The sequence below is a fragment of the Pseudophryne corroboree genome, chromosome 4 (assembly GCF_028390025.1).
Source record: "Pseudophryne corroboree isolate aPseCor3 chromosome 4, aPseCor3.hap2, whole genome shotgun sequence".
Lineage (NCBI taxonomy): Eukaryota > Metazoa > Chordata > Amphibia > Anura > Myobatrachidae > Pseudophryne > Pseudophryne corroboree.
In genome coordinates this window covers 558,636,826-558,662,339 of record NC_086447.1, presented here as the reverse complement: position 1 = coordinate 558,662,339, position 25,514 = coordinate 558,636,826, and the positions used below count along the sequence as shown (strand labels likewise).

Here is a 25,514-nt window from a genome sequence, read left to right as displayed (position 1 = left end):
GTCCTGAATGCCGAACCTGCGACCCTCTAGTAGGTGAGCACTGTGCAGCCACCACAGGAGAGATACCCTGGTCCTGGGAGACAGGGTTATCCTTTGATGCATTTGTAAATGGGACCCGGACCATTTGTCCAATAGGTCCTATTGAAAGGTCCTCGCATGGAACCTGCCGAAGGGGATGGCCTCGTATGAAGCCACCATCTTCCCCAGAACCCGTGTGCAATGATGCACTGAAACCTTTTTTGGCTTCAATAGGTTCCTGACCAGGGCTATAAGCTCCTGAACCTTTTTCATCGGAAGAAAAACCCTCTTCTGGTCTGTGTCTAGAATCAGGCCCAAAAAGGTCAGACGCGTTGCAGGGACTAGCTGGGACTTCGGTATATTGAGAATCCAGCCGTGCATTTGCAACGTCTTCATGGACAGAGACACGCTGTCCAGCAACTTCTCCCGAGATCTCGCCTTTATGAGGAGATCGTCCAAGTATGGGATAATTGTGACACCCTGCTTGCGCAGGAGTACCATAATTTCCGCCATTACCTTGGTGAAAATTCTCGGGGCCGTGGAAAGCCCAAACGGCAACGTCTGAAATTGGTAGTGACAGTCCTGTACTGCAAATCTCAGGAACGCCTGGTGAGGGGGGAAAATCGGAACATGAAGGTATGCATCCTTTATGTCCAGGGACACCATCCAATCCCCCCCTTCCAGGCTGGCGATGACCGCCCTGAGTGATTCCATTTTTAACTTGAATCTCTTCAAGTACAGGTTCAGGGATTTTAGATTTAAAATGGGTCTGACCGAACCATCCGGTTTCGGGACCACAAACAGGGTTGAGTAATATCCCTCTCCTTGTTGGAGATGAGGAACTTTGACTATCACCTGTTGAATATACAATTTTTGGATTGCAGCTAACACTAGCTCCCTCTCTGACGGGGAAGTCGGCAGAGCCGATTTGAAAAACTGGCGAGGAGGCATGTCTTCGATTTCCAGTCTGTATCCCTCAGAAACAATCTCTAATGCCCAGGGATCCACCTGCGAGTGAACCCAGACGTGGCTGAAAAATCGAAGACGTGCCGCCACTTGATCTGCCTCCCCCCGGGAAGCCCCAGCGTCATGCGGTGGACTTTGCAGATGCAGGGGAGGACTTCTGCTCCTGGGGACTAGCTGCGTGCTGCTTTTTTCCCTTGCCTTTACCTCTGGCAAAAAAGGACGATCCCCGTACCTTCTTGCTCTTATTGTAACGAAAGGACTGCATCTGATAATGGGGTACCTTCTTAACATGCTGCGGGGGAACATAAGGTAAAAAATTCGATTTACCGGCCGTAGCAGTAGAGACAAGGTCCGAGAGGCCGTCTCCAAACAATTCCTCCCCCTTGTAAGGCAATGACTCCATATGCCGCTTTGAGTCGGCATCTCCCGTCCACCGTCGGGTCCACAAGAGTCGCCTAGCAGAAATAGACATAGCGATTATTCTGGAGCTTAGTAAACAAATGTCTCTTTGAGCATCTCTCATATACAAGGCAGCATCTCTGATATGCTCTATGGTTATTAAAATGGCATCCCTATCTAAGGTGTCAAGCTCCGTAGATAAGGAATCTGCCCATGCCACGACAGCACTACAAACCCAGGCCGACGCCATAGCCGGTCTAACAATAGTACCTGAATGTGTGTAAATGTGCTTCATGGTAATTTCCTGCTTGCGATCAGCAGGATCCTTGAGGGAAGCAGTATCCGGAGAAGGCAGTGCCACCTTCTTGGATAAGCGTGTCAGCGCCTTGTCTACTTTAGGCGAAGATTCCCATCGTATCCTATCCTTTTGTGGAAAGGGATACGCCATAAGAATCCTTTTGGGAACTTGTAGTCTCCTATCTGGAGATTCCCAAGCCTTTTCGCACAATTCGCTTAGCTCAAATGAGGACGGAAAGGTGACCTCAGGCTTTCTCCCTTTATACATGTGTACCCTCGTGTCAGGGACAGGGGGTTACTCAGTGATATGCAAAACCTCTTTAATGGCAATAATCATGTAACGAATACCCTTTGCCACCTTTGGCTGTAATTTTGCATCTTCATAGTCGACACTAGAGTCAGTATCTGTGTCGGTATCTGTGTCATCGACCTAGGATATGGTGCGCTTTTGAGACCCCGAAGGTCCTGGCGCCACAGGGACAGGCATGGTCTGGCTACCTGACTGATCCCTAGCTTCAGCCTTGTCTAACCTTTTATGCAGTAAATTTACATTTGCATTTAAGACATTCATCATATCCACCCAGTCCGGTGTCGGCGTTGCCGACGGCGGCCTGACATTCAAGCACTCCCCCTCCACATTAAGCGAGCCTTCCTCGTCAAACATGTCGACACACGCGTACCGACACACTTCACCCACACAGGGAAACTCTTTTTCTGAAGACAGTATCCCCTTTAAGGCCCTTTGGAGAGACAGAGAGAGAGTATGCCAGCACACACCCCAGCGCTATACCCCTGGAAAGAAACACAGAATGCTTTTCCCCAGTAGCGCTGTGTAGTAATAAAACGCCAATTATGTGCCCCCCCCCTTCCCTCTCCTTCAAAACCCCCTTTCACCGTGTGTAAAGCAGGGGAGAGTCCGGGGAGCTTCCTCTCAGCGGTGCTGTGGAGAGAAAATGGCGCTGGTGAGTGCTGAGGGAGAAGCCCCGCCCCCTCAGCGGCGGGCTTCTGTCCCGCTCAAAGTTATAAAAAAAATGGCGGGGGCTCTTTTATATACATGTACAGTGCCCACCTGTACATGTATATATAGTCTTTTGCCATCAGAGAGGTGTTTATATTGCTGCCCAGGGCGGCCTGCACCCTTACAGTAACCGGAGTGTGTGAGGTGTGTGGAGCAATGACGCACAGCTGCAGTGCTGTGCGTTACCTCAGTGAAGCTCTGAAGGCTTCTGCCGCCTGAGACGTCTTCTGACTTCTTTTCTTCTGGCTCTGTGAGGAGAACGGCGGCGCGGCTCTGGGAGTGAACGCCCAAGACGAACCTGTGTTCACCCCCTCTGGAGCTAATGGTGTCGAGTAGCCGAGGAAGCAGAGCCTATCATTTAAGTAGGTCTGCCCCTCTCTCCTCAGTCCCTTGATGCAGGGAGCCTGTTGCCAGCAGTGCTCCCTGTAAAAAATAGAGAAAAAATCCAAACAAAAATGCTTTCTAGGCAGAGAACTCAGGGGAGCTCCCTGCAGTGCACCCATTTCCCTCTGGGCACAGTGTAAAACTGAGGTCTGGAGGAGGGGCATAGAGGGAGGAGCCATTGCTTCCTGATGAAGCTGCCGTTCAGTGCAGTGAAACACGCGTGTAGGGCTGAGCGTGCCCGCGTGTATTAGACATGTTATAAAACAAATGTGCATTAGATATATTCTGCTAAAGTACGTATTATGAGGGTGGTTATCCACTAGAGAAACTGTATTCGGCTGCCTGCATTAGAAGATAGGATACTCAGTAACACAAATTGCAACTATGTTTCAAACACCATCTGCTGACAGCTGCTGATGCTCTCAATATTACACACTTGAGGATAAGATACTTACTATCAGAGTCTATAAATAAAGACTCCAAGCATTTAAATTTACATCAGCTGCTGTTCTGAACACTATATGCTGATAAATGCTAGAGTTTGCAACAAATACTTTAAGTATCATATACTGATAGCAACTGATGTATTAGATACTATACGCTGGTATTGGCTGACTCCTATTGGAAAGAATAAAAAGTATTGAACAAGAGAAAAGTGACTGTGTATGCAGGATAATACGTTAACTACTGCACACATCAGATGCACTATATGTGTTATTAACTCTATAGGAACATTGTCATAATACACTATAGAAAACATTAAGAACCAGAGGACGGCTATCTGATTAGATATAATACTGAACCAATATGAGTGTAACCAATCACATTGTAGCTAACAACTTGGTAAATATTCAGAATTGAAAAGCAGCTATAGGCATTAATTGAGCAATATAGTGAATATCATTGGGAGAGTGTGGAAATTGTGGAGGCTACAAATTCTACTAGCACCACTGTGTTTAGATATTAGTTACCATCTGCACAATCACATTATGAAATACTATAAGGGTCATAATATATGGGGTTGATACATATTCCTAGAGGAGCGCAATCTCCTTGAACGACACAGTTGTATATTTATGAATAAAATATTCCAATAGAGAAAGATTCTAAACTGGTCTGGCATAATGGAATATGTAGAATATAATTAGGTTGGTAATACATGTGGATTATTGGATAAAAATTAGGGATTGCCACATCCTTTAAAGATCCACACGAGATTTGGGACTGCTATATTCCCTAATACAACCTTTCCCCTCACATATGCCCCAGGAATGTGTATTTGTGCATGAATAGAGATAATGAGTGTGAATTAATATCCACCCTATCTGAAAGAGATACCTACTCTCCAGCTGAGACAGTGAGTGCGAGCTAATACTTACCTTGCCTGAAAGAGATACCTATTCCCCAGCCGAGCCTGGTTCGCGAATGTAATATACCGAGACATAACGGGGATAATTAACGATATACAGTATCTAACCCTTTCTCTAGTGTAAATAATGTGTATATATACACCCAGTGATATTCACAGTCTCTATACCTGTGGCCAATTTCTATGAGATAAATTTGGTGGTTGAATAGGTATATATAGGACAAAACTGACCCTCTCGGATTCATTTGAATAGATTTAATAAACTTATCAGTATCATACGTACAGAATACACGCGGACACGCCTTTTAAATTTCTTTATTCACAATTTCCTATCTTTAAGGTTTCACATACATGTTAGTTTGTCTGATTTTAACTCTTATGTTTCACTGTAGTCAGAGTAATAATTCATAATTTAATATATATCTAATAAAGGTTTTTAAAATAAAGCATTCTTTTCCAGTGCGTCAACCATACAGTTTCTTCTCTTTTTCTCCCTTCAACCTTATTGTTTACATACTGTAATTGACAGCACCCCCTTGCCATACTAAGCATTGTCTCGTATAGGGGAAAAGGGGTTCAGACCAGTGATGGTATGATGATGATTCACATACACTCACAATATTAGTAATATATAATTGAGTGTGCAGATACCCAACTTTTGTGCACACCCAGAATCCAAAGCTTTCTTAAAGTTCCCTATCTCCTGTGGAGCCCGTCTATTCCCCATGGTCCTTACGGAGTCCCAGCATCCTCTAGGACGTTAGAGAAACACAGGAAACCAGCTGTATGACACAGGTTTTGAGTGACACTGATGCTTCGCACACTGCAATTGCTAATGCCTACCCATATACAACAGAAACCGTACGCGGTCTTTGCTGTGGGTGGGCGGGCTGTGTATTTGCAATTGCGATTGTTTTGCAAGCGACTTAGTGTGTTCATCTTTAGGACGTTTATTGTTTTTAGCTACGGATATCTGTGAATGTTCGCAAGTCAGTGAGGAAGCATTTGGAATTGTTTGCAAACATAAATTAGGTACACACTAGACATGCACGTGAACCATAATGGCTAACAGGGTCGGACTGGCCCACAGGGGTACTAGGGAAACCACCGGTAGGACCCACTGCCTCAGGGCTCACTCCTTCCTCTAGGGATAAGGTTCCAGACTGTGCACTTGTATTATACATGGTAGATATGTTGCATTACACTGCACTAGATTATTGTGTATTTCAAGCCTCTGTGGAGGCTGCCAACACCCCCTTTGTAGGCTGGCCACACCCCTAAGTATGTGCCCCTATAACTGCATTCCCCCGGTGGGCCCTTCATGCCCCAGTCCGACACTGATGGCTAACTATTTCCCTTGAACTTCCCGGAGACACGAACAAACGATATTGTGTGTGCACACTGAGTGATTTTTGCAAATGACCAGCGATATAAGTCGTCCAATATTACCAAGTTGTTGAGTTTCAACACTAAATCGTTCATCGTTTGTAGCGTACACACTGAACTATATGTACTTAATTGTCAACGACATAGTCAAACTTGAGCTGCATATACAGACGACATTAGACCTCGTCAATGACCCGCGGGAGTGCACATCGTTGAGCAAATAGAGCGTACACATTGGACGGTATTACAAACGATATAGCTCAGAAGGGTGAAATTTAGCGTTATTGTTAGAAATATCACCTAGTGTGTATGGGGCTTTAGAGTCCATGTTTAAACTTCTTTTGCTCCACCTTTACATAAATTATGGAAACACTGCTAATAAGTTATAGTATATTTTAAGTAATGTTTTCATATTAGCTGATTTACAATTGAAGCAGCTGCCTGTCATCTTCCATACTATGTACAGTATGATAAAATACTATGTACAGTATGATAAAAATAAGAATTTACTTACCGATAATTCTATTTCTCGGAGTCCGTAGTGGATGCTGGGGTTCCTGAAAGGACCATGGGGAATAGCGGCTCCGCAGGAGACAGGGCACAAAAGTAAAGCTTTCCGATCAGGTGGTGTGCACTGGCTCCTCCCCCTATGACCCTCCTCCAAGCCAGTTAGGTACTGTGCCCGGACGAGCGTACACAATAAGGGAGGAATTTTGAATCCCGGGTAAGACTCATACCAGCCACACCAATCACACCGTACAACTTGTGATCTAAACCCAGTTAACAGTATGATAACAGCGGAGCCTCTGAAAAGATGGCTCACAACAATAATAACCCGATTTTTGTAACTATGTACAAGTATTGCAGATAATCCGCACTTGGGATGGGCGCCCAGCATCCACTACGGACTCCGAGAAATAGAATTATCGGTAAGTAAATTCTTATTTTCTCTATCGTCCTAGTGGATGCTGGGGTTCCTGAAAGGACCATGGGGATTATACCAAAGCTCCCAAACGGGCGGGAGAGTGCGGATGACTCTGCAGCACCGAATGAGAGAACTCCAGGTCTTCCTTAGCCAGGGTATCAAATTTGTAGAATTTAGCAAACGTGTTTGCCCCTGACCAAGTAGCTGCTCGGCAAAGTTGTAAAGCCGAGACCCCTCGGGCAGCCGCCCAAGATGAGCCCACCTTCCTTGTGGAATGGGCATTTACATATTTTGGCTGTGGCAGGCCTGCCACAGAATATGCAAGCTGAATTGTATTACACATCCAACTAGCAATAGTCTGCTTAGAAGCAAGAGCACCCAGTTTGTTGGGTGCATACAGGATAACAGCAAGTCAGTTTTCCTGACTCCAGCCGTCCTGGAACATATTTTCAGGGCCCTGACAACATCTAGCAACTTGGAGTCCTCCAAGTCCCTAGTAGGTGCAAGGCACCACAATAAGCTGGTTCAGGTGAAACACTGACACCACCTTAGGGAGAGAACTGGGGACGAGTCCGCAGCTCTGCCCTGTCCGAATGGACAAACAGATATGGGCTTTTTTGAGAAAAAACCACCAATTTGACACTCGCCTGGTCCAGGCCAGGGCCAAGAGCATGGTCACTTTTCATGTGAGATGCTTCAAATCCACAGATTTGACTGGTTTTAAACCAATGTGATTTGAGGAATCCCAGAACTACGTTGAGATCCCACAGTGCCACTGGAGGCACAAAAGGGGGTTGTATATGCAATACTCCCTTGACAAACTTCTGGACTTCAGGAACTGAAGCCAATTCTTTCTGGAAGAAAATCGACAGGGCCGAAATTTTAACCTTAATGGACCCCAATTTGAGGCCCATAGACACTCCTGTTTGCAGGAAATGCAGGAAACGACCGAGTTGAAATTTCTTTGTGGGGCCTTCCTGGCCTCACACCACGCAACATATTTTCGCCACATGTGGTGATAATGTTGTGCGGTCACCTCCTTTCTGGCTTTGACCAGGGTAGGAATGACCTCTTCCGGAATGCCTTTTTCCCTTAGGATCCGGCTTTCCACCGCCATGCCGACAAACGCAGCTGCGGTAAGTCTTGGAACAGACATGGTACTTGCTGAAGCAAGTCCCTTCTTAGCGGCAGAGGCCATAAGACCTCTGTAAGCATCTCTTGAAGTTCCGGGTACCAAGTCCTTCTTGGCCAATCCGGAGCCATGAGTATAGTTCTTACTCCTCTACGTCTTATAATTCTCAGCACCTTAGGTATGAGAAGCAGAGGAGGGAACACATACACCGACTGGTACACCCACGGTGTTACCAGAACGTCCACAGCTATTGCCTGAGGGTCTCTTGACCTGGCGCAATACCTGTCCCGTTTTTTGTTCAGACGGGACGCCATCATGTCCACCTTTGGTATTTCCCAACGGTTTACAATCATGTGGAAAAAACTTCCCGATGAAGTTTCCACTCTCCCGGGTGGAGGTCGTGCCTGCTGAGGAAGTCTGCTTCCCAGTTTCCATTCCCGGGATGAAACACTGCTGACAGTGCTATCACATGATTTTCCGCCCAGCGAAAAGTCCTTGCAGTTTTTGCCATTGCCCTCCTGCTTCTTGTGTCGCCCTGTCTGTTTACGTGGGCGACTGCCGTGATGTTTTTCCCACTGGATCAATACCGGCTGACCTTGAAGCAGAGGTCTTGCTAAGCTTAGAGCATTATAAATTTACCCTTAGCTCCAGTATATTTATGTGGAGAAAAGTCTCCAGACTTGATCACACTCCCTGGAAATTTTTTCCTTGTGTGACTGCTCCCCAGCCTCTCGGGCTGGGCTCCGTGGTCACCAGCATCCAATCCTGAATGCCGAATCTGCGGCCCTCTAGAAGATGTTTACTCTATAACCACCACAGGAGAGACACCCTTGTCCTTGGATATAGGGTTATCCGCTGATGCATCTGAAGATGCGATCCGGACCATTTGTCCAGGAGATCCCACTGAAAAGTTCTTGCGTGAAATCTGCCGAATGGAATTGCTTCGTAGGAAGCCACCATTTTTACCAGGACCCTTGTGCAATGATGCACTGTTTTTAGGAGGTTCCTGACTAGCTCGGATAACTCCCTGGCTTTCTTTTCCGGGAGAAACACCTTTTTCTGGACTGTGTCCAGAATCATCCCTAGGCACAGCAGACGTGTCGTCGGGATCAGCTGCGATTTTGGAATATTTAGAATCCACCCGTGCTGTTGTAGCAGTATCCGAGATAGTGCTACTCCGACCTCCAACTGTTCCCTGGACTATGCCCTTATCAGGGGATCGTCCAAGTAAGGGATAATTTAAGACGCCTTTTCTTCGAAGAAGAATCATCATTTCGGCCATTACCTTGGTAAAGACCCGGGGTGCCGTGGACAATCCAAACGGCAGCGTCTGAAACTGATAGTGACAGTTCTGCACCACGAACCTGAGGTACCCTTAGTGAGAAGGGCAAATTTGGGACATAGAGGTAAGCATCCCTGATGTCCCGGGACACTATATAGTCCCCTTCTTCCTGGTTCGTTATCACTGCTCTGAGTGACTCCATCTTGATTTGAACCTTTGTAAGTGTTCAAAAAATTTTTTAGAATAAGTCTCACCTAGCCTTCTGGCTTCAGTACCACAATATAGTGTGGAATAATACCCCTTTTCTTGTAGTAGGAGGGGTAATTTAATTATCACCTGCTGGGAATACAGCTTGTGAATTTTTTCCCATACTGCCTCCTTGTCGGAGGGAGACCTTGGTAAAGCAGACTTCAGGAGCCTGCGAAGGGGAAACGTCTCGACATTCCAATCTGTACCCCTGGGATACTACTTGTAGGATCCAGGGGTCCTGTACGGTCTCAGCGCCATGCTGAGAACTTGTCAGAAGCGGTGGAACGCTTCTGTTCCTGGGAATGGGCTGCCTGCTGCAGTCTTCTTCCCTTTCCTCTATCCCTGGGCAGATATGATCTTATAGGGACGAAAGGACTGAAGCTGAAAAGACGGTGTCTTTTTCTGCAGAGATGTGACTTAGGGTAAAAACGGCGGATTTTCCAGCAGTTGCTGTGGCCACCAGGTCCGATGGACCGACCCCAAATAACTCCTCTTCCTTTATACGGCAATACACCTTTGTGCCGTTTGGAATCTGCATCACCTGACCACTGTCGTGTCCATAACATCTTCTGGCAGATATGGACATCGCATTTACTCTTGATGCCAGAGTGCAAATATCCCTCTGTGCATCTCGCATATATAGAAATGCATCCTTTAAATGCTCTATAGTCAATAAAATACTGTCCCTGTCAAGGGTATCAATATTTTTAGTCAGGGAATCCGACCAAGCCACCCCAGCTCTGCACATTCAGGCTGAGGCGATCGCTGGTCGCAGTATAACACCAGTATGTGTGTATATACTTTTTATGATATTTTCCAGCCTCCTGTCAGCTGGTCCTTGAGGACGGCCCTATCTATAGACGGTACCGCCACTTGTTTTGATAAGCGTGTGAGTGCCTTATCCACCCTAAGGGGTGTTTCCCAACGCGCCCTAACTTCTGGCGGGAAAGGGTATACCGCCCATAATTTTCTATCGGGGGGAACCCACGCATCATCACACACTTTATTTAATTTATCTGATTCAGGAAAAACTACGGTAGTTTTTTCACATCACACATAATACCCTCTTTTGTGGTACTTGTAGTATCAGAAATATGAAACACCTCCTTCATTGCCTTTAACGTGTGGCCCTAATAAGGAATACGTTTGTTTATTCACCGTCGACACTGGATTCAGTGTCCCTGTCTGTGTCTGTGTCGACCGACTAAAGTAAACGGGCGTTTTAAAACCCCTGACGGTGTTTTTGAGACGTCTGGACCGGTACTAATTGTTTGTCGGCCGTCTCATGTCGTCAACCGACCTTGCAGCGTGTTGACATTATCACGTAATTCCCTAAATAAGCCATCCATTCCGGTGTCGACTCCCTAGAGAGTGACATCACCATTACAGGCAATTGCTCCGCCTCCTCACCAACATCGTCCTCATCCATGTCGACACACACGTACCGACACACAGCACACACACAGGGAATGCTCTGATAGAGGACAGGACCCACTAGCCCTTTGGAGAGACAGAGGGAGAGTTTACCAGCACACACCAAAAACGCTATAATTATATAGGGACAACCTTATATAAGTGTTTTCCCTTATAGCATCTTTTTTTATATATTTCTAACGCCAAATTAGTGCCCCCCCTCTCTGTTTTAACCCTGTTTCTGTAGTGCAGTGCAGGGGAGAGCCTGGGAGCCTTCCCTCCAGCCTTTCTGTGAGGGAAAATGGCGCTGTGTGCTGAGGAGATAGGCCCCGCCCCTTTTTCGGCGGCCTCGTCTCCCGCTCTTAACGGATTCTGGCAGGGGTTAAATATCTCCATATAGCCTCCGGAGGCTATATGTGAGGTATTTTTAGCCAAAATAGGTATTCATTTGCCTCCCAGGGCGCCCCCCTCCCAGCGCCCTGCACCCTCAGTGACTGCCGTGTGAAGTGTGCTGAGAGGAAAATGGCGCACAGCTGCAGTGCTGTGCGCTACCTTTAGAAGACTGAGGAGTCTTCTGCCGCCGATTCTGGACCTCTTCTTACTTCAGCATCTGCAAGGGGGCCGGCGGCAAGGCTCCGGTGACCATCCAGGCTGTACCTGTGATCGTCCCTCTGGAGCTGATGTCCAGTAGCCAAGAAGCCAATCCATCCTGCACGCAGGTGAGTTCACTTCTTCTCCCCTAAGTCCCTCGTTGCAGTGATCCTGTTGCCAGCAGGACTCACTGTAAAATAAAAAACCTAAGCTAAACTTTTCTAAGCAGCTCTTTAGGAGAGCCACCTAGATTGCACCCTTCTCGGCCGGGCACAAAAATCTAACTGGCTTGGAGGAGGGTCATAGGGGGAGGAGCCAGTGCACACCACCTGATCGGAAAGCTTTACTTTTGTGCCCTGTCTCCTGCGGAGCCGCTATTCCCCATGGTCCTTTCAGGAACCCCAGCATCCACTAGGACGATAGAGAAATACATTTGTATAGGTGTACTATATTACAAAAACCTGTTTTTATTGATGTTATATTATTTAAAACAATAGGGACATCAGACATCACTGCACTCACTTTTGGGAACAGTCTATAATGCTCTCTATTGTACATAAATTGCTTATCATTTCTAGCTGCGTGGGTTGATGGCCAAGCTGTGTGGTGAGTGAGTGAATAACTATTTAACAATAAAGAAATATACAGGGGCAGGTTTTCAAGCTGTGAGAGAACCAGTCAGCATTCTGTAAAGAAAGCACAGCACTGTGATCAGGGCTTTGCCAACATAGCTGATTTCTAACTTGATTAAACCCATTTATCTTCTATTGTGATTTGTAACTATAAGAGGTTATTGCTTAAGGAAGCATGTAGAGAGTAATGATGAATGAACTAAACAATGCTTATTATACACTGTAAGTGATGATGAAGGGAAATGCAAGTCTGTCATAGTATTCCAAAAGCCAATATTTGCCTTGGGAATTGCCCGTCTGGATATCTTTCCCCCCCTAATATTTAATGTGAACAAAATGTTGTTTTAATATACAAATGGAACAAATTCTACACTCAGGTTAACATTTTCAGCTACTGAAAAAACTTTATATTTTAAAAAATTATGGTTACTCTGTGTAAGAATAAACTATCATTTACACTCCCAACTTCTCACCAACAAGTGTAATAAGCATAAGAGTAAATAAGTACATTTCACAGGTAATTCAAGGAAATAATCACTCCAATGTTCTGACTTTATTTTCTTGTTAACCACTTGCCTGGTGTGGTCGCGACCAGTCAGAAAGCCTGCTCTGCGGCTGCAGGAAGAGAATTTTCCTGCAGCTGCCGCTATCAGAAGGACTTCCCAGCCCCTTTGTTTGCTGGTTCTCTCACCCTAGTGGCTGCAGTGCTGCTGATCAGTCGGCCTGGCTGTACCCCCTACACCACGGCTGTTGACATGAGCATTTGGGGAAATGGACCCCCAGAGGCTTCAGAGAGGAGCAGGCTCTGAAAAAATTGCTGATGGTCTGACCATCAATGACCCGATGTTCCGACTATCAATGTTTGTACTGATGTTTGTTTTAATTTGTTTTTGTTTCAGTTTTCATAAAATTGTATTGGATATATTTTAAATATATGTTCTTAATCTAATTCCATCATAAAAAAAACCTGACAACTTCTGAGCGGTTTTTAGAAAAAATATTAGCCATTTAAGTGTTTTAATAGCAGCAATACCGGATTTACTTTCACTGTGGTAACTAGCAATACAAAATCTAAATTATCACCACTTCTTACTAAATAGTAGTCTATGGGTTACTGTATCATGATATTAAAACCCATTGGTTTAATCAAAAGGAATGCTTGGGGGTGTCAAATACCTGTCCCGGAATGAGAAGGCTGAAGTCAAGTCCACAAGTAAACTCTGTATGATGCTCCACAGTTTCAAGCAGCGATGAAGATTTGGTAAAATCCCATAATCTGTGGAGAGATACAAACAGAAATGACCACAGCGCACTGTTACTATTTTACTGCATTGTGTGTAGTATAACAGAGAGCTGTAAACATGGAACAGCCATAACATTAAAACCACTGAAGTAAATAACATTGCTTAGCATGTTACACTGGCACCTGTCATGGAAGGGGGGAATTATTAGGCAGCAAGTGAGCACACAGAGTCTGACTCAGAGACGGATGTAAAAGCAATGTGGCAGCTGCCGGGATTTTTACTGAGAGGCCCACTGGCAGGTGTCTTAGATCAGCTGCTTGCTTGTGTACGAAAACACACACCTTCTTAATATCTAAACAATCAAGCACCATGGCTGTTGGAAGTAGCCTGAGCCATTTACGGTGCATACAAATACACAACTGCACGCTGTGACACCCCAGTACAGAAGTAACAGACAGGGCTCCCCTTATCAATCCCCGGTGCCCAGTACAGATTTAACAGACAGGGCTGTCCTTTTCACTCCCCACCTGGACTCCATCCTGCTGGACGCAGATGTCCAACAAGCCCTAGTGCCCAGTGCAAGCACATGCTATGATATGTGCCGGTATGCCGGGTGTCGGGATTCCGGCGCCGGTATACTGTGTGCCGGGATCCCGACATTCGGCAAACTGAAGACCACCTGCTATGATGCCCCTATAAATTTATATATACATACATACTGTATACTTAAAATATACCAGACATTTAAGTTAAAAATGGTTCACTGTCCTTTAGTGGAGGATTACCAACAAAAAGGGTGCCATATGTATGAAAATATATCTCCTCATGACTGGAATTTTATCTTCAATAGCCTACATTCTAATTAATGATCTATATGCACATATACACTATGGGGGGTATTCAATAAGCTCCGGCAATTTCAGAGCTATCAAATTTACCCCACTGCAGGTTGTTTTCGAACGTTTTTAAGACATTTTCGCCAATGCCTTTTCACTCTTTTTTTTTTTTTGTGTGAAAAGGCACTGGCGAAAAATTCTTTAAAATTGGACTAGGTGAAAAAACGTCCCTGCTTTTTCATAGGACGAATCCCCAAGTGCAGTTTTTTCACCTAGGCAAAAAAAAAATTGCATTAAATAAATGCCCCCCCCCCCTATGTAGACAAAAGTGACTGGACACTGACAGCAAATAGGTCAATGAGATTTTAGTACTTTGTAGGTCCACCACGTGCAGTGACTACTACAGGCACCCTTCTGGCAAACAGTACACAAGTTGCTAGACAACAGCAGGCGGTATGTATTGCCATTCCGCCTTAAGTACAGTGACCAACTGCGACACTGCAAAAGGTTGAGTCGGTCTACAACGCACCCATCGCTTTCATTCTTCCTAGAGGTTCTCAATGGGATTAAGATTTCTGTATACCAGTACAGCGTCACCCTGGAAAAATTACATTGCACAGTTTACGATGATCCCCTTTTCAAACTCAGTTAGCTTGGTCTAGGAGTTTTTTTTTTTTTTGGGGGGGGAGGGGGGGATCACTTTTTACTACATAGTGTAATATAATAGTATATACTGAGCTCCATACACAGTGTATGTGTGTGTGTATCTCTCTCATAAGTCAACATCCATGTTGTGGCTTATGTTATATCACTCAGTCCATCCAGTTACGGAAGACCTATGACATATTAAAGGTATACTGCATTTAAAAAAGATCTCTCTCTACATAGTATAAAATTAAGTCCCCAGTAGGCATCTGTCTGTTTGTTTGGTCTACTTTCAAGAACTACTGGATGGATATTGATGCGGGTTGCACAATTCGACAGAGCATTTGTCAAGGAAGGTTTAAGTGTATGAAACATTAATCTACGACAAAAGGGAGATGAGCAGGGACGATTTTAGTGAAGCAAGTCAGGCTAGTCCACACTGAATCAACATAGGATTTCAAACTGACCCTTTCAGATTGTAGTGAAATTTGGTACATTAATTGATGCCTTGGGTGTGAAGATAACTTTAAAATCTTAGGCTGATATAGTTGCTTTTTTTACATCGTTTTAAATTGCATTGAGTTGGACAATGTCTCATTTTAAACTTCTTTTGAAGGTTTTTCATATGATAGATAGCATGGCAGTGTGCTTCAATAAAAATAAAAAATTGCTACATTTTAAAAATCACAATTTTGATGGAAAAATAGGATTTTAATACCTACCGGTAAATCCTTTTCTCTTAGTCCGTAGAGGATGCTGGGGACTCCAAAAGGACCATGGGGTATAGACGGGATCCGCAGGAGACATGGGCACTTTAAGACTTTAAATGGGTGTGAACTGGCTCCTCCCTCTATGCCCCTCCTCCAGACCTCAGTTATAGGAACTGTGCCCAGAGGAGACGGGCATTTCGAGGAAAAGGATTTTGTTAAACTAAGGGTGAGCTACCTACCAGCTCACACCACCACACACCGTACAACGTGGCCTGTAACAACCACCAGTTAACAGCGTGAACCAAAACGATCAGCAACAGGCTGACCTTAACCAAAACACAACCATTGTGTAACATAAGCAATAAGCGTAAACAAGTACTGCAGATAGAGTCCGCACTGGGACGGGCGCCCAGCATCCTCTACGGACTAAGAGAAAAGGATTTACCGGTAGGTATTAAAATCCTATTTTCTCCTTCGTCCTAGAGGATGCTGGGGACTCCAAAAGGACCATGGGGTTTATACCAAAGCTCCAGACCGGGTGGGAGAGTGCGGATGACTCTGCAGCACCGATTGAGCAAACATGAGGTCCTCATCAGCCAGGGTATCAAACTTGTAGAATTTTGCAAAAGTGTTTGAACCCGACCAAGTAGCTGCTCGGCAAAGTTGCAATGACGAGACAACCCTGGTCAGCCGCCCAAGACGAGCCCACCTTCCTAGTGGAATGGGCCTTCCCCGAATTCGGTAACGGCAATCCAGCCGCAGAATGGGCATGCTGAATCGTATTACAGATCCAGCGTGCAATAGTCTGCTTAGAAGCAGGAGCCCCAACCTTGTTGGAAGCATACAGGACAAACAGCGCCTCTGTTTTTCTAACACGAGCCGTTCTGGCTACATAAATTTTCAAAGCTCTGACCACATCGAACGACTTAGAATCAGTCAAAGCTTCAGTAGCCATAGGTACCACAATATGTTGGTTCATGTGAAACGAAGAAACCACCTTTGGGAGAAATTGTTGACGAGTCCCCAATTCCGCTCTATCAACATGGAAAACCAAGTAGGGGCTTTTGTGAGACAAAGCCGCCAACTCGGACACCCGCCTTGCGGACGCCAAGGCCAATAGCATGACTACTTTCCAAGTGAGAAATTTCAAGTCAACCTTTTGTAAAGGTTCAAACCAATGTGACGTCAGGAACCATAACACCACGTTAAGGTCCCATGGAGCCACCGGGGGCACAAATGGAGGTTGGATATGCAGTACCCCTTTCACGAAAGTCTGTACTTCTGGAAGCGAGGCCAATTCCTTTTGAAAGAAAATAGATAAGGCCGAAATCTGCACTTTAATAGAGCCTAACTTTAGGCCCGCATCCACACCTGCTTGCAAAAAATGGAGAAAACTACTCAGCTGAAATTCTTCTGTAGGCGCCTTCTTGGATTCGCACCAAGACACATATTTTCTCCAAATACGGTGGTAATGCTTCGCCGTTACCTCCTTCCTAGCTTTCAGTAGAGTCGGAATGACCTCTCCGGGAATACCCTTTCGAGCTAGGATTTGGCGTTCAACTGCCATGCCGTCAAACGCAACCGCGGTAAGTCTTGGAACACGCACGGTCCTTGCTGTAATAGATCCTCTCTCAGAGGAAGAGGCCAGGGATCTTCTATGAGTAATTCCTGAAGATCCGGACACCGATCTGGAACGAGTATCGCCTGAACCCTCGTTCTTCTTATGATCCTTAACACCTTTGGAATGAGTGGAAGTGGAGGGAACACATAGACCGACTGAAACACCCACGGTGTCACCAGTGCGTCCACTGCTATTGCTTGAGGGTCCCTTGACCTGGAACAATATGTCTGAAGCTTCTTGTTGAGGCGAGATGCCATCATGTCTATTTGAGGCAGTCCCCAACGACTTGTCACTTCTGCAAAGACCTCTTGATGAAGACCCCACTCTCCTGGATGGAGATCGTGTCTGCTGAGGAAGTCTGCTTCCCAGTTGTCCACGCCTGGAATGCAGACCGCTGACAGAGCGCTTGCATGTTTTTCCGCCCAGCGAAGAATCCTTGTGGCCTCCGCCATCGCCGATCTGCTCCTTGTTCCGCCCTGGCGGTTTATGTGCGCCCCCGCTGTTATGTTGTCGACTGAATCAGGACGGGTAGGCAGCGAAGGAGATGTTCTGCTTGTAGGAGGCTGTTGTAAATGGCCTTTAATTCCAGAATGTTTATGTGCAGACAAGCTTGGTTTGACCATTTTCCCTGGAAACTTTCCCCCTGTGTGACTGCTCCCCAACCTCGGAGACTCGCATCCGTGGTTACCAGGACCCAATCCTGGATCCCGAACCTACGACCCTCTAGAAGGTGAGAACTTTGGAGCCACCACAGGAGAGAAATCCTGGCCCTGGGGGATAGGCTTATCCTCCGGTGCATGTGTAGATGGGACCCGGACCACTTGTCCAACAGGTCCCACTGAAAAGTCCTGGAATGAAACCTGCCAAACAGAATGGCCTCGTAGGCCGCCACCATTTTCCCCAGCACTCGAGTGCATTGGTGAATCGACACTCTTGCCGGTTTCAGAAGTTCCTTGACCATGTTCTGTGTCTCCAGAGCATTTTCCAATGGGAGAAAAACTCTCTGTAGATCCGTGTCCAGAATCATGCCCAAGAACGACAGCCGTATTGTCGGAATCAACTGTGACTTTGGCATATTTAGGAGCCAGCCATGTTGCTGCAGAACCGTCAGGGAGAGCGCAACGTTTTTTCTTAACGGCTCCTGTGATCTCGCCTTTATCAGTAGATCGTCCAAGTACGGGATAATTGTGACCCCCTTGCTTGCGTAGGAGCACCATCATTTCCGCCATTACCGTGGTGAAAATCCTCGGGGCCGTGGAAAGACCAAACGGCAACGTCTGAAATTGGTAGTGACAATCCTGAACAGCGAACCTCAGGTACGCCTGATGAGGAGGATAAATGGGGACATGTAGGTAAGCATCCTTTATGTCGACTGACACCATAAAATCCCCCCCTCCAGACTGGAGATCACTGCTCGGAGAGATTCCATCTTGAATTTGAAACTTTTCAAATACAGATTGAGGGATTTTAAGTTCAGAATCGGTCTGACCGAGCCATCCGGCTTCGGGACCACAAACAGGCTTGAATAAAACCCTTCTCCCCGTTGTGACGGGGATACCTCGACAATGACTCGCTGCTGACACAGCTTTTGTATTGCCGCATACACTACCTCTCTTTCCGGAAGAGAAGCTGGCAAGGCCGATTTGAAAAATCGGTGTGGAGGCACGTCTTGAAACTCCAGTTTGTACCCTTGGTCACGAGAGAACCCAGACCTGACTGAAGACGCGCCCCCACCAGTGCGGACTCCCGCAGGGGACCCCCAGCGTCATGCAGTGGACTTGGCAGAAGCCGGGGAGGACTTCTGCTCCTGGGAGCCTGCCACAGCCGGCGATCTTTTTCCTTTTCCCTTACCTTTTGCCGCAAGGAAGGATGACCCACGTCCTTTCCGGAACTTCTGCGACCGAAAGGACTGCATCTGGTATTGAGGCATTTTCTTTTGCTGTGGAGGAACAAAAGGCAGAAAAGAGGACTTACCCACGGTAGCTGTAGAAACCAGGTCCGCGAGGCCTTCACCAAACAAAACTCCACCCTTATAGGGCAGAGCCTCCATAGCCTTCTTGGAATCAGCATCACCATTCCATTGATGAGTCCACAACGCCCTCCTAGCCGAGGTTGCCATGGCATTGGTCCTTGATCCCAAGAGGCCAATATCTCTTGCAGTCTCCTTTAGATAGACTGCAGCGTCTCTGATATGACCTAGTGTCAAAAGCATGCTATCCCTATCCAGGGTGTCCAATTCAGATGACAAGGTATCTGCCCACTTTTCAATTGCGTTACTCACCCAAGCCGATGCCACGGCCGGCCAGAGCAGCGTCCCTGTCGTGACATAAATAGATTTCAAGGTAGCTTCCTGCCTATGGGCCGCCATTTCAGGGGATGGTAGCGCCACCTTCTTAGACAGTCGCGCTAGAGCTTTCTCTACCGTGGGTGTTGACTCCCACCCAACCCTATCCTGAGAAGGAAACGGATTTGCCATAGAAATTCTCCTGGGTATCTGCCACCTCTTATCTGGAGTTTCCCAGGCCCTATCAAAAAGAGCGTTCAGTTCATGAGAGGGAGGAAACGTTACCTCCGGTTTCTTCCCCGTAAACATACAGACCCTTGTCTCAGGGAGAGCGGGGTCTTCCGTGATATGTAACACGTCTTTTATCGCCACAATCATGTACTGAATACTCTTAGCGACCCTAGAATGCAACTTTGCATCATTATAGTCGACACTGGAGTCGGAATCCATGTCGGTATCAGTGTCTGCTATCTGGGTAAATGAACGTTTTTGGGACCCGAGGGGGTCTGAGTGTGTGGCACCACCTCTCCCATGGATTGTCTCCATGCTTGGTTCTGAGACTCCGATTTGTCCAACCTCTTATGCAACAATGCCATACTTTTATTTAAAACACTCCACATCTCAACCCAATCAGCAGTCGGCGGTGCCAACGGAGTCACTCCCTCATTCTGTTCAGCCCCCACGTGAGCCTCCTCCTGGGAAGAGCATTCAGCTTCTGACATGCCGACACACGCGTACCGACACCCTCAAACACACTGGGCTAAAGGGGACAGACCCACAGTAAGGCCTTTCAGAGAGACAGAGAGGGAGTTTGCCAGCTCACACCCAGCGCCCCACCAGTCTGAAGAATTAAACAATGCCCCAGACCTGTAAGCGCTGATTTATAATAATAAGAACCAACACCAAATTTTCGTGCCCCCCCCCCCCCCTTGTTTTTAACACCCTGTTTCTTGTGACAGCAGTGAAGGGAAAGGAGCAGCATCTCCGCAGCAAGCTGTGGAGAGAAAATGGCGCTGGGCAGAGCTGGAGGACGAAGCCCCGCCCCCAACATTGCGCGCTTATGTCCCGCATTTTTTTTATGCTGGCGGGGGTCTCCTAACAGTGCCTCTGCACTGTATATACATGCCAGTCCTTACTTTTGAGGTTTTTATTGCTGCCCAGGGCGCCCCCCGAGCCCTGCACCCATGTAGTGCTTGTGTGTGCGGGAGCAATGGCGCGCTGCGCGGTACCTCAGGAAGACTGAAGTCTTCTGCCGTCTTCTCTGAAGTCTTCTTTGCTTTGGTTACTCACCTGTCTTCTTTCTTCAGGCTCTGTGAGGGGGACGGCGGCGCAGCTCAGGGAACGAGCAGCTAGGTGACCCAAGTGATCAGACCCTCTGGAGCTAATGGTGTCCAGTAGCCTAAGAAGCAGAGCCTTTCAACTCACAGAAGTAGGTCTGCTTCTTTCCCCTCAGTCCCACAATGCAGGGAGCCTGTTGCCAGCAGCGCTCCCTGAAAATAAAAAACCTAACAAAAGTCTTTTTAGAGAAACTCAGTAGAGCTGCGGATCCCGTCTATACCCCATGGTCCTTTTGGAGTCCCCAGCATCCTCTAGGACAAAGGAGAAAATAAAAAAACATTGTTCATACTTTTAATAAATGCCCAAAGTTTTATTTTGCAATCGTGGTGGGATTATCTACTACAAGAGGTTTCACTTTGGACTGTTTGTTAAAATAATGAACATGAAATCTAGGCTTGTTCATTACTTTTACTTATCTCCTTACACAATCCCTGTGATTTATATTACTGTATGTACAATGACACAGGGTGTGTAGTAGGGTATGCCGGCGGACAACATACCGGTGCCGGAATCCCGACCGCCGGCATACCGACAGCTGGGAGAGTGCAAATGAGCCCCTTGCGGGCATGGTGGCGCGCTATGCGCGCCTTGCTATCTAGTCTCCCACCAGGGGCGTCGTGGACCCCCAAGAGGGAGAAAAGGTGTCGGGATTCCGGCGCCGGTAAACTGTGTGCTGGGATCCCGACAGCCGGCAAACTGAAGGCCACCCGACACAGGGCCTGATTCATGCTTGTATGTAACACAAAAAAGCAACCAACTGGCCAAAACCATGTTGCTCTGCAGGTGGGGCAGATGTAACATGTGCAGAGAGATTTACATTTTTCAAGAAAGACTTTGTCAGCGTATTGCTCTCATAAAGCTGATTTTGGTATAGAAGCAGAGCAGTATTTTTCAGCGACTGCTCAGGCAAAGGGCCTTGTGACGGTATAGGAAGCACAGTGAAGAGGTTAGCATCCCAAGCAAGTCTGCAATGTCCATATCATAATCAAATTCTTATACCACAACAACTTTTTGACTGGGCAGAGGAAAACATTACAGAAATGCATTTTACTTTCTTAACACAAGAAGAGCATACTGAGACATTAGATATTTCTGGATGATCACTTCAAAAACACAGTAACAATTTCTGGGACCCAGAAATTCCATGCTTTCACATCTGCAGCATCCACAAAAAAAAAATCTTTGTGAAGAGGTTTTCCTTCTCACAAAATTCAATAGAATAGACAATGACAACATGCTTCTACGAGAAAGTGAGCGATAATATTGACCAGGGTCAAGCAGTAGATGTGATCTTTTTGGACTTCGCTAAGGCCTTTGGCAAAGGCCTTCATTCCGAGTTGATCGCTCGCTGCCGATTTTCGCAGCGCAGCGATCAGGTAAAAAACCAGCAAAACTGCGCATGCATACGGGCCGCAGGGCGCACGCGCGATGTACTTTCACACAAAACTATGCAGTTTTACACAAGGTCTAGCGACTCTTTTTCGTCGCTCTGTTGATCGGTGAGTGATTGACAGGAAGTGGGCATTTCTGGGTGGTAACTGACAGTTTCCGGGAGTGTGCTAAAAAACGCAGGCGTGTCAGGTGAAAACGCAGGCGTGTCTGGGGAAACGGGGGAGTGGCTGGCCGAACGCAGGGCGTATTTGTGACGTCAAAGCAGGAAATAAACAGACTGAAGTGATCGCAAGGAAGGAGTAAGTTTCGAGCTGCTCAGAAAATGCACAATCTTTTTTTGTAACAGTTCTGCTATCCTTTCGTTCGCACTTCTGCTAAGCTAAGATACACTCCCAGAGGGCGGCGGCCTAGCGTTTGCACTGCTGCTAAAAGCAGCTAGCGAGTGATCAACTCGGAATAAGGGCCAAAGTTCCACAGAGGAGACTAATTCTCAAATTAAAGGAGCGTGGGCTAGGAGACACTATTTGTACTTTAGTGAATTATTGCATACCTCCCAAATGTCCAGATTTTCGCGGGACAATCTTTTTTGGGGGGATGGTCCCGCTGTCCTACCCGCGGGCCGCAGTGTACCCGGTGGTGGTGGAGGGGGGGGGGGGGCAGTTGGGAGGCTCCTGCAGAGCAGCGGTGAATAGATTCAGTGGAGACAGGAGGAGAGGGGGCATGCCAGCAGCTCACAGGAGAGCTGGCCATGCACTCTCAGTGACGAAAATGGGGCGTGGCTCGCGATCACGGGTCCTCTCGTGAAGCCACTCCCCCTTTTCATAGGCCATGCCCCTTTTCGTTGCGCGTGTCCCTCTTTGACAAACAAGAAAGTTGGGAGATATGTAATTGGCTGTTCAGTAGGGAACAGCGAGTCGGGATTAATGGGATGTACTCAGAATGGGCTTCAGTGCTCAGTGGAAAACCGCAGGGTTCAGTACTCGGACCATTGTTGTTTAACATATTCATTAATGACCTAGAAGAGGGACTGGAAAGCACAGTGTTAATTTTCGCAGATGATACTAAGCTATGTAGAGTCATTAATTCATACAAGGATGTTGAGTCTCTACAGAACGACTTATCTATACTTGAGGTTTGGAAGGATAAATGGAGAATGAGGTTCATATAGACAAATGTAAAGTTATGCACTTTGGGACTAAGAACAATCAGGCAGCCTATAAACTAAATGGGGAAAATGTAGGGATAACAGTAGTGGAAAAAGATTTGGGAGTGCTCATCGATAATAAACTTGATAGCAATGTCAAAATGCAGCAACAAAAGCAAGTAAGGTGTGAGCACGCATAAAACAGGGAATGGAGACAAGGGATGAGAGTGTAATCCTGCCACTGTAAAAATCATTGGTGCGGCCACACCTGGAATATTGTGTACAGTTCTGGGCTCCACACTATAAAAAAAGATATCTTAGAACTCGAAAAGGGTTCGGAGGCAAGCCACTAAACTGGTTAAGGGGTTAGAGTCACTGGATTATGAGGAAAGACTTAAAAGGTTAGATTTGTTTACGCTGGAAAAGAGGCGACTGAGAGGAGACATTATTAATATTTATAAATACATTAAGGGACAATACAAGGATTTATCAAACGATTTGTCTATCAAAAAAACACTACATAGGACACGAGGACATCCGCTGGTTAGAAGAAAAAAAATTCCATACACAACGGAGAAAAGGGTTCTTCACAGTAAGAACAGTAAGGATTTGGAATTCTCTGCCAGAGAAGGTAGTAGTGGTGGACTCAATCAATAAATTTAAAACTGGATTAGATAAATTCCTAGTGGAAAAAAATATCCAAGGATACAGCATTTAATTAATATATAAAAAATATAAATATACAGGTTGAGTCTCCCTTATCCAAAATGCTTGGGACCAGAGGTATTTTGGATATGGGATTTTTCCGTATTTTGGAATAATTGCATACCATAATGAGAAATCATGGTGATGGGACCTAAATCTAAGCACAGAATGCATTTATGTTTCATATACACCTTATACACACAGCCTGAAGGTCATTTTAGACAATATTTTTTATAACTTTGTGCATTAAACAAAGTGTGTCTACATTCACACAATTCATTTATGTTTCATATACACCTTATACACACAGCCTGAAGGTCATTCAATACAATATTTTTAATAACTTAGTGTATTAAACAAAGTTTGTGTACATTGAGCCATCAAAAAACAAAGATTTCACTATCTCACTCTCACTCAAAAAAGTCCGTATTTCGGAATATTCCGTATTTCGGAATATTTGGATATGGGATACTAAACCTGTATATACAGGTTGAACTCGATGGACATTTGTCTTTTTTTCAACCTCAACAACTATGTAACATCATTATCTCCAGGTATGATTGAGCAGCTTCCAAATAATTATCTCCAGGTATGATTGAGCAGCTTCCAAATACATTATCTCCAGGTATGAATGAGCAGCTTCCAAATATTATCTCCAACTATGTAACATCCCAAGAAAAGTTATTACTTGCTAACATCAGAGGGTATGCAACTTCTGTTTATGACAACAAATGGCGTACTTATCCTTAGATTTGGGGGGTTTCTTTACACAATTAGGGGGTACATTTATTATTCCAAATTTAATTGATATTAGAGATTATAAAGTAGAATTTATCTGAAAATAGTGTTAATCTGATGTGGAATTATTGTTTGAGGAGCGCTTTAATGAAAAATAAGATTTTACTTACCGGTAAATCTAGTTCTCGTAGTCCATAGTGGATGCTGGGGACTCCGTAAGGACCATGGGGAATAGACGGGCTCCGCAGGAGACATGGGCACTTTAAGAAAGAATTTAGATTCTGGTGTGCTCTGGCTCCTCCCTCTATGTCCCTCCTCCAGACCTCAGTTAGAGAAACTGTGACCGGAAGAGCTGACAGTACAAGGAAAGGATTTTGGTAATCCAGGGCAAGATTCATACCAGCCACACCAATCACACCGTATAACTTGAGCTAAACATACCCAGTCAACAGTATGAACAACAACAGAGCAACAGGTCAACCCTGATGCAACCATAACATAACCCTTATTTAAGCAATAACTATAAACAAGCATTGCAGAAGAAGTCCGCACTTGGGACGGGCGCCCAGCATCCACTACGGACTACGAGAAATAGATTTACCGGTAAGTAAAATCTTATTTTCTCTAACGTCCTAGTGGATGCTGGGCACTCCGTAAGGACCATGGGGATTATACCAAAGATCCCAAACGGGCGGGAGAGTGCGGATGACTCTGCAGCACCGATTGAGCAAACACAAGGTCCTCCTCGGCCAGGGTATCAAACTTGTAGAACTTTGCAAAAATGTTTGAACCTGAC

The 25,514-nt window shown here is 45.9% G+C and overlaps 1 protein-coding gene across 2 annotated transcripts in view; it reads right to left on the bottom strand.

Moving 5' to 3' along the window:
* The window catches only part of PEX7 (peroxisomal biogenesis factor 7), a 697,365-nt gene that overhangs the window by 127,740 nt on the left and 544,111 nt on the right, over nt 1–25,514 (bottom strand). For both annotated transcript variants that reach the window (XM_063917410.1, XM_063917409.1), the window contains one exon: nt 13,238–13,337. In XM_063917410.1, the coding sequence (XP_063773480.1) occupies nt 13,238–13,337 (100 nt within the window). The remainder of the gene's footprint in view (nt 1–13,237; nt 13,338–25,514) is intronic.